Source organism: Carassius auratus, unplaced genomic scaffold, assembly GCF_003368295.1.
Source record: "Carassius auratus strain Wakin unplaced genomic scaffold, ASM336829v1 scaf_tig00215316, whole genome shotgun sequence".
Lineage (NCBI taxonomy): Eukaryota > Metazoa > Chordata > Actinopteri > Cypriniformes > Cyprinidae > Carassius > Carassius auratus.
In genome coordinates, this window is record NW_020528035.1 from 1,756,937 (window position 1) to 1,769,588 (window position 12,652).

A 12,652-nucleotide genomic window follows, 5' to 3' on the forward strand; every position below is an offset into this window, starting at 1 on the left:
TTTAATTTATCACTTTCCACCTGTGTAATTCCATTAATGTGGAAATTTGCGAAGGTAATACCATTACACAAAGGGGGTGATTCATTTGAAGTCAATAATTATAGACCAATTTCCATAATCAGTAATGTAGCTAAGATATTTGAAAAGCTGATTTTTAGGCAATTGTCTAAGTATATTAATGACTTTTCCCTCCTAACTCCAAATCAATCTGGATTTAGACCTCATCACTCAACAACAACAGCCCTTACATTATTTACCAATTATATTTTTTCGGCACAAGATAATAACAGGTCTACTGGTGCAATCTTTATTGACCTCACTAAGGCATTTGACATGGTCAATCATTATATTCTTCTCGACAAACTATATGCTATTGGTCTTTCCAAATCAGCTGTTCTCTGGTTTAATTCATATCTGCATTACAGATGTCAAAGCGTGTCTTTTAATGATGTTCTCTCCCAGACTAGAATAATTGAAACAGGTGTCCCTCAAGGTTCTTCCTTAGGGCCTCTTTTATTTTCCATTTTTATAAATGATCTTCCACAATTATGCTCAGAATGTCAGATTCATCTCTATGCAGATGACACAGTTATGTATACATCCAGCTACGATATATCTAAGATTCAAACCTCACTTCAATTTTGATTTTAATCTTATTCAAACATGGTTTTCTTCTAATTTACTTCTGCTGAATAAAAACAAGTCTTATAGTATGCTTTTTGCAACTAGAACTGCACTCCATAAGCAAAATAATTTTCTTCATGTTAAATTTGTGGATGGTACACCTCTAAAGAATGTTGAGGAGTTTAAATATCTAGGCCTTTGGCTCGACTCCCGACTTACCTTTAGAACTCATATAGATTCTATTGTAAAAAACATAAATTGTAGTTTCAGAATATTATACCGCTCAATTAATTGTTTTACAAAACAGGTTAGATTAAAAATTATTACTCAACTATTATTGCCCATAATTGATTATGCGGATGTTGTTTATCAGAACACAGCTGATATCAATCTCAAACCTTTGAATGTGATTTATAATAGTATCTGCAGATTTGTTTTGAGGTGTCCATTTAGAACACATCACTGCCAAATGTATCAGTCATTGAATCTTCTTTCACTAAATTCTAGACGGCAGTTTCACTGGTTGCAGTTTGTTTACAAATGCATTTTTTCAAACTATCCATCTTATTTGAAACAATATTTGATTCCATACCAAACATCTTATAGCCTAAGAGACACGGACCATCTTTTCTTTTCTGTACCAAAGATATCCAAGGAAAGTGGGAGGAGAGCATTTAAATTTAAAGCCCCATCTGATTGGAATGCTTTACCTAGGTCTTTTAGATCAATTTCCTCCTTCTACCAGTTTAATATGTGTCTTCTTAATCATTTGGATACCAGTTGCAACTGTTTTGCAGGTTGAATTGGAGATGAAATGGGTGGTTTTGATGTGATGGAGAGCTTTTGTCTTTGTTTTCTTAGTATGTAGGCTATGTATGTATGTGAAGTATGTTTTGTTTTTTGTTTTGTTTTTTTGAGGTCCCCTCGAAAACGAGATGTTACATCTAAAGGGGTTTTCCTCTTCACAATAAAATTGACAAATTGTGTGAAAGTGTGTTAAACAGAATGGAACAAACATTTAGGGAGCAATAAGGTGTAATAATTGCACTAACATTAAAGGCATCTATTCTCTTTAAACATTAACATTAAAGAAAACATTTTCTTTGCTTCTTGCCATCTGAAAATTAATTCACATGTGCATACACATTTATAGATAACACAACCCCCATAACCGTCCCACAATTACTCAGATTAAGGCTCAGTTTAAACAAAAATATTACTTGATTATCTTCAGCAGTCTTTGGGTGATTTATGGAAATATGTATCTAGTATGTATTGCATATGACTCCAAATGCTCTCTCTGTCTCTCTCTAGGTAACAATCTTTATATACTCAGATCTGATGTTGGTGACCAGAGAGGATGAACTGGGACGATGTAACGTCCTGCAGAACCCATTGTACCTTAGACAGCTGCAGCTGAGGGATGGTGAGTGACAACTACACACATATTTATGCAAATGCACAAACATTTACCACACTTACTCTTCGTGTGTCTGTCCCACAGTGTCAACAGTGAAAGTAAAAAAAAAAATTTTTTTAAGGTAAACCTGCCCTAAATAAGATCATTTTTATTTTATTAAAATGATCTGAAATTCTATTATTAATCAAGTACATACAAAAATCCTTGTTCTTGTGTTTACGTCATGTTGGTAAACACAGAGGAAAGTACAGATACAGTGTTGTGTGTGATTACTGAAGAGTGGTCGTAGCTTATTGCAGCAATAAATAGTGGTGATGTGCAGAATTCATCTACCGCATGTGGATCTCAACAGTGATTCCTGTAGTCCCCCTTAACACACCTTATTCAGATCTTCTGATTATTAATGGAGACTGAATATGTAAAACTTGCAGTATTGTAGGGGGGCTCCAGTTGAGAACTGCTTATCATTTAACATGGACAGTTCAAAATGGCATCCTTCAATGGCCTCATCATTGTCAAAATCATTGTTTACTGTGAACAGGAACTGAACAATATTTTCAGAGGACCAAGATAAAAAAAATTTTTTTTATAAAAAATATATATATTTTTAAAAATGTTATTTTGTTATAAAATGTTATAGAGCATAATATACAATCAGTTGTATGTCTCATAAACTTTTGTCTATAGCTTATCTTAAAAATCTATTGATTTTTTTTTTTACATTTTTATTTACAGTATATATATATATATATATATATATATATACATACTCACCTAAAGGATTATTAGGAACACCTGTTCAATTTCTCATTAATGCAATTATCTAATCAACCAATCACATGGCAGTTGCTTCAATGCATTTAGGGGTGTGGTCCTGGTCAAGACAATCTCCTGAACTCCAAACTGAATGTCAGAATGAGAAAGAAAGGTGATTTAAGCAATTTTGAGCGTGGCTTGGTTGTTGGTGCCAGACGGGCCGGAAAAACATCCAGTATGAGGCAGTCCTGTGGGCGAAAATGACTTGTTGATGCTAAAGGTCAGAGGAGAATGTGCTGACTGATTCAAGCAGATAGAAGAGCAACTTTGACTGAAATAACCACTCCTTACAACCGAGGTATGCAGCAAAGCACAACCTTGAGGCGGATGGGCTACAACAACAGAAGATGTTTTCTTGGCACACTTTAGGCCCCTTAGTGCCAATTGGGCATTGTTTAAATGCCACAGTCTACCTGAGCATTTTTTCTGACCATGTCCATCCCTTTATGATCACCATGTACCCATCCTCTGATGCCTACTTCCAGCAGGATAATGCACCATGTCAAAAAGCTTGAATCATTTCATATTGGTTTCTTGAACATGACAATGAGTTCACTGTACTAAAATGACCCCCACAGTCACCAGATCTCAACCCAATAGAGCATCTTTGGGATTTTGTGGAATGGGAGCTTTGTGCCCTGGATGTGCATCCCACAAATCTCCATCAACTGCAAGATGCTATACTATCAATAAGGGCCAACATTTCTAAAGAATGCTTTCAGCACCTTGTTAAATCAATGCCATGTAGAATTAAGGCAGTTCTGAAGGCGAAAGGGGGTCAAACACAGTATTAGTATGGTGTTCCTAATAATCTTTTAGGTGAGTGTATATAAATTGATTTATAAAATGGATCGTTCCTGTCCTTGATTCTGATTGGTTGAGCCACGTTAGAAGATGTTGTAAGTCTGAATATGTGTGATGCGCAGCAGCCATTTTGTTGCAACTACAACCATTTCTGAGGAACTAAATTTTTTTTCACTTTTTATTAATATCATTACATTTTATTTGATTTTTTATTTTGTGAAACCTTGCTATATATATGGAATCACCATTAAAGCAATAAGCCCCGTGAAGCCATGGTTTACAGTGAATTTATAACAGCTAAGGGGTCGAGATCGGGAAAGGCTACATAAGGAGTAGATCTGCTATGCTGCTGCAGCTACTGTGGTGGAGCAAATACAGAGACTTGCTACTGCCAATACATCCACAACACAACTCCCATAGTATACACGATCACCCTGTAGCAGATCTATACAGGTGGAGTTGGGGAAGGTGGAGGGTTTCTGAAGTGCAGTGCTACTGCTACAGCAAACAGTGCCAGGAAATTGAATGTTGAGCAGCGAATGTCATATGTTACAGATACAGGGGAGAACCAATCAGCTGTGCCATGCAATAATTATGTCATATTGAGATCTATAGGACTGCCAGAGGTGGACAGAGTACACAGCTTCATTACTTGAGTAAAAGTACTGAAGTTCTTGTTTTTAAAAGTACTTGAGTATCAAGAGTACAAGAGTACATTTTGTAAATATTGCATTACTACTGCCACAGTGCTTACATTTATGTACAGAATGTACATAATGGAGTTATGAAAAATGTTAATGTTAATACCTTAGAAAATGTAAAAGGAATTGAAAGTAAAATTAAGTCATTTTCATATTTTTACCATGTTGCTTTATTTAACATTTATCACTTGCCCAAAAGGCAATAGCACAATGGCAACAAACCTCTGCTAATGTATTTTTTTGCACCCACATTTGAACCCGACTGTGTTAAACACAACGCATACTCAAGAACAAAGCAAATGCTCAGCTTACATTAATGTGTAATATCAAAAAAGAAAATTCTGCTAACAATTGTGTGTACATGTGAGTTTCTCTGTTTTTTTCATCAATCAAATCAATAAACCTAAATCGGCAAAGAAGGCAATACTGTATAGCAATGTTCTGACACAACCTCTGAACCTGACCTTATACACGCAGCATAGAAGAGAAAATAATAATGATAAAATAAAATCAGCTAATCAGCTGTGTTTAGGTCAGCGTACAAAGAAGGAAAAATAAAATTCAGCTCATTTGAGTGACAGTATTAAGCCCCTTTCTCTCACGTTGACATACAGACAAAGGCAGGAGAAAATACTTTCAGCTGAATGACACCATTCTCACACACACACAATCTGTGTGTGACAACTCTGTGTGTGTGTACACTGTTCATCAATGAAATCAGATGTCATGGAATCTTTGGCGGAAAACTGAATGTCAATGCTGATAGGCTGTCCCATTCAGTGGTGCCTGCACAATCCAATCACGTTTTAGAGGGAAACAACAAATTGAGGGTTTCCAAGATTTTTTAATTTTTTCGCATTTCTGTGAATACGCACAATTATTTTTATCGGATAGGCGTTTCGTCCACATGGACAAATTATTGTATTGTTCCATGTTTGTTTGTGTACCACGCGCAAGGTCCATGTCATAGTCCATGTCTTCTTCTCTGTTTTAAGTGTATCTCTGTGGCAGAATTACAGCGCCACATGCTGGTCTGGCATGTATACTACATCGTTTTGTGGTTTCATGTGGACGCGGATATTTCTTGAGACAAGGAAAAAAAAAGATCGGATTGGGGCAAGCTCCATCTCCGTGTGGACGGGGCCGAAGAAGTAACAGGTACTTATGGTTATGGATAGAAATGTAGCGGAGTAAAGAGTACAATATTTGCCACTCAAATGTACTTGAGTAAAGTCATGAGTACTCCCCAAAGATTATACTCGAGTAAAGTACAGATCCCTCAAAATTGTACTTAAGTATTGTACTCAAGTAAATGTACTCCGTTACTGTCCGGCTCTGGGGACTGCACCATCTGCCAGAACTTTGCATTTGTCTTTCAAAGTGTTGTTTTATTTATATAGTGCTTTTCACAATACAGATTGCCAAAGCAACTGTACAGCATTGATTAGGAAAATAGTATATCAAAAATGCAAAATGACAATAGTGAATACTAATTTATCAGTTAATCAATGAATTCAGTGATGTCATCATCTAGCTCAGTTCAGTTTAAATAGTATCTGTGCAATCAAGTCAATGATATCGCTGGAAATGTCCCCAACTAAGCAAGCAAGAGGCGACATTGGCAAGGAACCAAATCTCTGTCGGTGACAGAATGGAGAAAAAACCTTGGGAGAAACCAGGCTCACTCGGGGAGTCAGTTCTCCTCTGACCAGATGAAACCAGCAGTTTAATTCCAGACAGCAGCAAAGTCACATTGTGACTCAGCTGGTTCCTGTGGTCTTGAACCGGTGGCTTTCTGAGACAAGGTATTTACAGGGAATCTTGGGGCTGTAGAGGTCCTCTCTAGGTGTTGATCCACCATCTGGGCTGGATACGTACTGGATCTGGGTGACTGTAGTGACCATCTGATCTGGATACAGACTGGATCTGGTGGCTAAAGTGACCTCGTAATGAGAGAGAAACAGACTATTAGAGTATTAGCGTAGATGCTATTCTTCTAATGATGTTGCAAGTACATTATGGGAAGTCTTCCCGGTTCTGGTTGACCTAATTAATGCAGCCTAAAAATCGGATTTGAATATTAGAAATGTGTTAGTGTGTTATGTGTAAACCAGGTTAAAGAGATGGGTCTTTAATCTAGATTTAAACTGACAGAAAGTGTCTGCTTCACGAACAATGTTAGGTAGGTTATTCCAGAGTTTGAGCACTAAATAGCTAAATAGTTGATATTCTAGGTACTATCAAATTGCCAGAGTAGCTGTAGTTGTAGTTTGGGTGCTATCTTGTACCAGTACCAAGGTGGGAAGAAAAGAGTAATAGCCTACGCTAGTCAGATGCAATGATCGGAATTACAGAAGTCTTAAACTGGAGCTCTTAGCCTTAACCTTTTCAGTGGTGAGTTTAAAATATTATACCGTTCCCTCCAGAGTTCGTTTTCAAGGCGACCATTATTTTAGAACGTTCCTCTTACTGTTTCCATGGCAACGCGTCAGGCTTGTCACGTGACACACCACATCTACATTAACACTATTGTCAGGACAGATGAGGACCCAAGAGCGGAATGAGGCTGAAAAATAGTATTTTATTAAAGAGGACGTCTTAACGTCAAAAAACAAAACAAAAACCCACTGGGGAAAAAATCAGTCTTGACTTCAAACTGCTCAGCGGGCAGGTTGTGCGCTCAGCCTCCGAGAACGCCAGGAGAGAGGAAGCAACAAATCCAAAACGGCAGGCAGGAGAATGGTCGGGCAGACAAGGGGTCAAGCGAGGTGCAGACAGGGCTGAGAACGGCGGGCAGTACCAGAGTCAAAAACAGTCCAGGTCGAAAACCAGAAGAGCGGTCCGAAATCCTCTGAGGGCAAAGCACAGGTTACACCAACTGGGCAGACAAACCAATGAGCGAACTGACCAGAACAGGACAGAACCGAAGCCAAACGCCAAAAGGTCACAGAACACACTGACAAGGATGGGTGAAAATCAAGCAGAATAAATAGGGTGAGTAATGTCCGCAGACATAATGAGGCGTCAACCTTCGGTGCCGGTCTGCGGCAGCTTTAACACGTCCCCTAGCTCGGATAAGCGCCTCCCTGGCCCTCCTCCAGGTGTGGCGACAACGCTGAACAAAAGCCTGAAATGAGGGGACAGCTGCCTCGGAGCCCTGGGAAGAAAACCGAGGAGGCTGATAACCCAGACTACACATGAACGGGGACATACCTGTAGACGCCACCGGTAGCGAGTTGTGAGCATATTCTGCCCAGGTGAGTTGATCACTCCAGGAGGAGGGGTTATGGGATGCCAGGCAGCGGAGCATCCGACCGAGATCCTGGTTGGCACGCTCGGTCTGGCCGTTGGTCTGTGGATGAAAGCCTGACGACAGACTCGCGGAGGCTCCAATCTGTCAACAGAACTCTCTCCAAAAATGTGAAACGAACTGGGGCCCCCTGTCAGAAACCACGTCCTCCGGAAGGCCGTGAATCCGCAAGACGTGATCAATGACCACCCGGGCCGTTTCTTTAGCCGAGGGGAGTTTAGGAAGGGGAACGAAGTGAGAATTACAGTATTGCCACTGGATCGAGGGAGTCCAACTACAAAATCCAGGGCAATATGGGACCAGGGGCGGGATGGGATGGGAAGCGGCATTAACAGACCAGCGGGAGGAGAATTAGAGGATTTATTTTGAGCACAGACCGGGCACGCCCCCACGAACCGGCGTACATCCTCCGCCATGGCAGGCCACCAAAACCACTGGCGGATGGTAGCCAGCGACCTCCTCACTCCCGGATGGCACATGATTTTGGAGGAGTGACCCCACTGGAGAACGGCAGAGCGAACTGACCTGGGCACGAAGAGCAGGCCTGTGGGACACCCCGTGGGTACCCCGACTCCCCCCTGCGCTCGTCTGATGAGCTTCTCGATTCCCCAGGTAAGCGCCCCCAGCACGCACCCTGGAGGTATTATAGTGTCAGGGGGCGGATCGCCTGGAGAAGCGAAAAGACGAGATAGCGCATCGGGTTTAACGTTCTTGGACCCGGGTCGATAAGAGAGGGTGAAGTCAAAGCGCCCGAAGAAGAGCGCCCACCGAGCCTGTCTGGCATTTAGCCGGCGTGCAGGCCGAATGTACTCCAAATTCTTGTGGTCAGTGCACACCAGAAATGGAACGTCCGCTCCCTCCAGCCAGTGACGCCACTCCCCCAAAGCCAGTCGAACCGCCAACAACTCGCGATCACCGATGTCGTAGTTTCGTTCTGCAGGAGACAAACGGTGTGAAAAAAAAGCACAAGGATGCAATTTGTTATCTATGGGGGATACCTGGGAGAGCACGGCACCGACACCGACCTCTGACGCATCCACCTCCACCACAAACTGCCGGGAAGTATCTGGAGTTACCAGGATGGGGGCTGAAGTGAATCTATGTTTTAATTCATCGAACGCCGCTAGGGCATCCGCTGACCAACGGAAGTTGACCTTGGTGGAGGTTAGCACGGTCAGAGGGGCCGCCACCTGCCCGAAGTTCCTGATGAATTGCCTATAGAAATTGGCGAAACCCAGAAACCGCTGTAACTCCTTGCAGGAATCAGGTGTCGGCCATTCAGAGACGGCTCTCACCTTCGCAGGATCCATGCGAATCCCCCCCACCGAGATGATGTGTCCCAAGAACGAAACTGACTGAACGTGGAACTCGCACTTCTCTGCCTTAACGAACAGCTGATTCTCTAACAGCCGCTGAAGCACCTGTCGTGCGTGCTGGACATGATCCTGAAAAGAAGAAGAGAAAATTAAGATGTCATCTAAATAAACAAAAATGAACCTGTCGATCATGTCCCTCAGCACGTCATTGACAAGTGCTTGAAAGACTGCTGGAGCGTTGGAAAAGCCGAAGGGGAGAACCCGATATTCAAAGTGCCCGCGAGGCGTGTTAAACGCGGTCTTCCATTCGTCCCCCTCCCTTATCCGCACTAGATGGTAAGCATTGCAAAGATCCAATTTTGTGAAGAACTCGGCCCCCTGCAAGAGATCGAAGGCCGAAGACATCAGCGGCAGAGGGTACCGGTTCTTAACTGTGTGATTCAACTGATGTCATTCAACCCTCGATAATCTATACAGGGGCGCAGAGAGCCATCCTTCTTCACGAAAAAGAACCCCGCACTGGCCGGAGAAGAAGAGGGACTAATAATACTGGCTGCCAGAGAATCACTTAAATACTTCTCCATTGCTTCGCGCTCGGGCGCGGAGAGAGAGTACAGCCGTCTGCAAGGCGGAGAAGCACCAGGGAGGAGATCGATGGCACAATCGTACGGTCGGTGAGGAGGAAGAGATACAGCCTGGGACCTGCTGAAGACCGCCCGCAGATCATGGTAGCAAGCAGGAACTCGAGAAAGATCCGCGTCCTCCTCCTGTAGGGAAACAGAAACAGAGAGCGGGGAGAAGGCAGACAGAAGGCAATGTGTATGACAATATTGACTCCATGACAAAACTAAATTGTCTGCCCAGTTAATGTTCGACCCATGGCGAACGAGCCAAGGATGACCCAATACCAAAGGGACAGATGGAGATTTACAGACTAGGAATCTGAGGTCCTCCCGGTGGTTCCCGGAGGTAAGAAGACTCACTGAATCAGTGATCCGAGAGATCTGCATAAGTGGCCTGCCATCGAGTCCGTCAGCGACTATTGGTGACTGCAGGGATTGGATGGGTATATCCCGAACGCGTGCCCACTCTTCATCTATGAAGTTGCCCTCTGCTCCTGAATCAACGAGTGCTGAAGCCTTAAACAAAGTGCGTTTAGTAAACAGAGACACAGATAGAAGAGTGCGTGACCTGTGAGTGGGGGAAATGGCAGTACCACTCAAATGAACCCTCTGTGGCGAACGAGCAGCCTTAGCTGGACAGGAGTGAGCTCGGTGTCCTTGAGCCACGCAATACAGGCAGAGACCCTCCAACAGGCGGCGCTGTTTCTCCTTGGGCGTGAGGCGCAAGCGATCCACCTGCATAGGCTCACACTCCTCGGTACTCTGGGATGGAGGGACGAACGTGACAGGCTCGGAGTCCGCTCGAACACGACGGTGTAGCTCTCTCCTGCCGTCTATGCGGAGGGACAGACTGATCACATTATCCAACCGTTCAGGAACCTCGCGGGAGAACAGTCCATCTTTGACTGAGTCATTGAGACCCTCTAAAAAGCGAGCAATAAGGGCCTCAGTGTTCCATCCACAGGTAGCGGCCAGGGTGCGGAACTGCACAGAGTAATCTGCCACTGAACGTCTGCCCTGTTGAAGACGCGCTAACAGTCGGGACGCCTCTTTGCCAAAAACAGACTGATCAAAAGTCTTAATCATCTCCTTCTTAAAAGAACTGAAGTCCGAACAGCAACCTGCATGTGATCCCCTTACAACAGTCCCCCAATCAAGGCTCACCGGAATACATGGGGGGTTATTCACTCTCGGCTCAGAGGAGGAAGCGGACAGGAGAGGCCCGGGAGGCGGTGAAGGGAATTCCTGTCGAGTGAGACGATCGAGTCGACCCACTAAATCCGCGATCTTAGCCGACAAGGCATCCACAGAGTGACGGGTGGAAGACAGTTCCATCTCGTGACGGCCCAGCATCGCTCCTTGATGCTCCAAAGCCGACTGCCAAGTTGAGCTCTCTGCTGGGTCCATTCGTGGTCAGTGTGTGGTGTCAGGACAAATGAGGACCCAAGAGCGGAATGAGGCTGAAAAATAGTATTTTATTGAAGAGGACGTCTTAACGTCAAAAAAACAAAACAAAAACCCACTGGGGAAAAACTCAGTCTTGACTTCAAACTGCTCAGCGGGCAGGTCGTGCGCTCAGCCTCCGAGAACGAGAGAGGAAGCAACAAATCCAAAACGGCAGGCAGGAGAATGGTCGGGCAGACAAGGGGTCAAGCGAGGTGCAGACAGGGCTGAGAACGGCGGGCAGTACCAGAGTCAAAAACAGTCCAGGTTGAAAACCAGAAGAGCGGTCCGAAATCCTCTGAGGGCAAAGCACAGGTTACACCAACTGGGCAGACAAACCAACGAGCGAACTGTCCAGAACAGGACAGAACCGAAGCCAAACGCCAAAAGGTCACAAAACACACTGACAAGGATGGGTGAAAATCAAGCAGAATAAATAGGGTGAGTAATGAGATAGAGGGAACAGGTGCGTCAGACAAGCCGCAGCCTAGATTGCTGAGCGAGATCAGCTGGCGCTAGAGCGAAGGGAAGAAAAAACAGAAAAATATATTAAAAATCAGAGAGAGAGAAAAAATGGAAACAAAACGAATACAAGTGTAGAAAAATTAGTAGAAACAAAAAATATATAAAAATAAACAAAGAAAAAAAAAAAGGAAGAAAAAAGGACAGATCATACCCGAATCCTGGCAACTATATGACAGATGGATCACTTTTATTTCATTTTTCTGTTTTTAATTTAAAATATTCACAAACTTGCATACCATGTCATGGACAATCTGTATTCCGATTCATAAATGTGTGTAAATGAGTGTGTTTTGTTGTTTAAAAACCTTTCTAAATGATCTTGATCGTGATCTGTTATGTGATATGGGTGCCTCATGTTTGTTTGTGCCGCAGTGCAGAGAATCCTGTCAGTCAGATTTACAGAAGGTGAATTCATCAATCTTTCCTAAAAATACAAGTAATAAGTGGCCGGTGAACTTTGTGAAGAATAGAGTGAACTTTATAGTTACTTACACTATGTGTATCTGATATGAATAAAAAACATCTGCAAATTAAATTTTAATGGATTATTATTGTTGCTTCCATAGACATATGCGTGTATTTTTCAAACTCTAAATGTATTGTTTTTCTAGTATTTATGTGCATTTAAATGTCTGAAACCTAAAATATGCATTATGTGGTTAATAACACTACATATTTGTGATAATATAGCAAGAGCAGTGCACATCTGTTTCTGGCTCAGTGCCAGCCAACGCACGAAACCACAGTTTGAATTTGGCAGTTATGTGATGTCACAGAACGTTCTAAATCCCATATGTGGGACCTTACTCCCAGGGGCATGGAAATAAAAAATCCCATATGTAGGACTGTACCACTCAAAAGGTTAAATTGGGCTGTAGTAGACAAATGTAGAGGTTATCTGCTGGGATCTTTGTTCACGGTACTTATGGACAACAACCCATTATGCCATCATAACATGGCTAGGTTGGGGGCAGTGGAACAGAGATGGGTGGCACAGTTGGCTGTGTTCAATTTTGAAGTTCAATTTTTGACGTTGTAATACAGTGGCTGATGCTCTTTCTAGGAGACCG

General features: G+C 42.9%; 1 protein-coding gene across 1 annotated transcript in view; it reads left to right on the top strand.

Moving 5' to 3' along the window:
- Positions 1 to 12,652, top strand: part of rgs3a (regulator of G protein signaling 3a) — a 170,523-nt gene that overhangs the window by 31,984 nt on the left and 125,887 nt on the right. Inside the window, exon 9 of the mRNA XM_026259999.1 lies at positions 1,939 to 2,050. Coding sequence (XP_026115784.1) covers positions 1,939 to 2,050 — 112 coding nt within the window. The remainder of the gene's footprint in view (positions 1 to 1,938; positions 2,051 to 12,652) is intronic.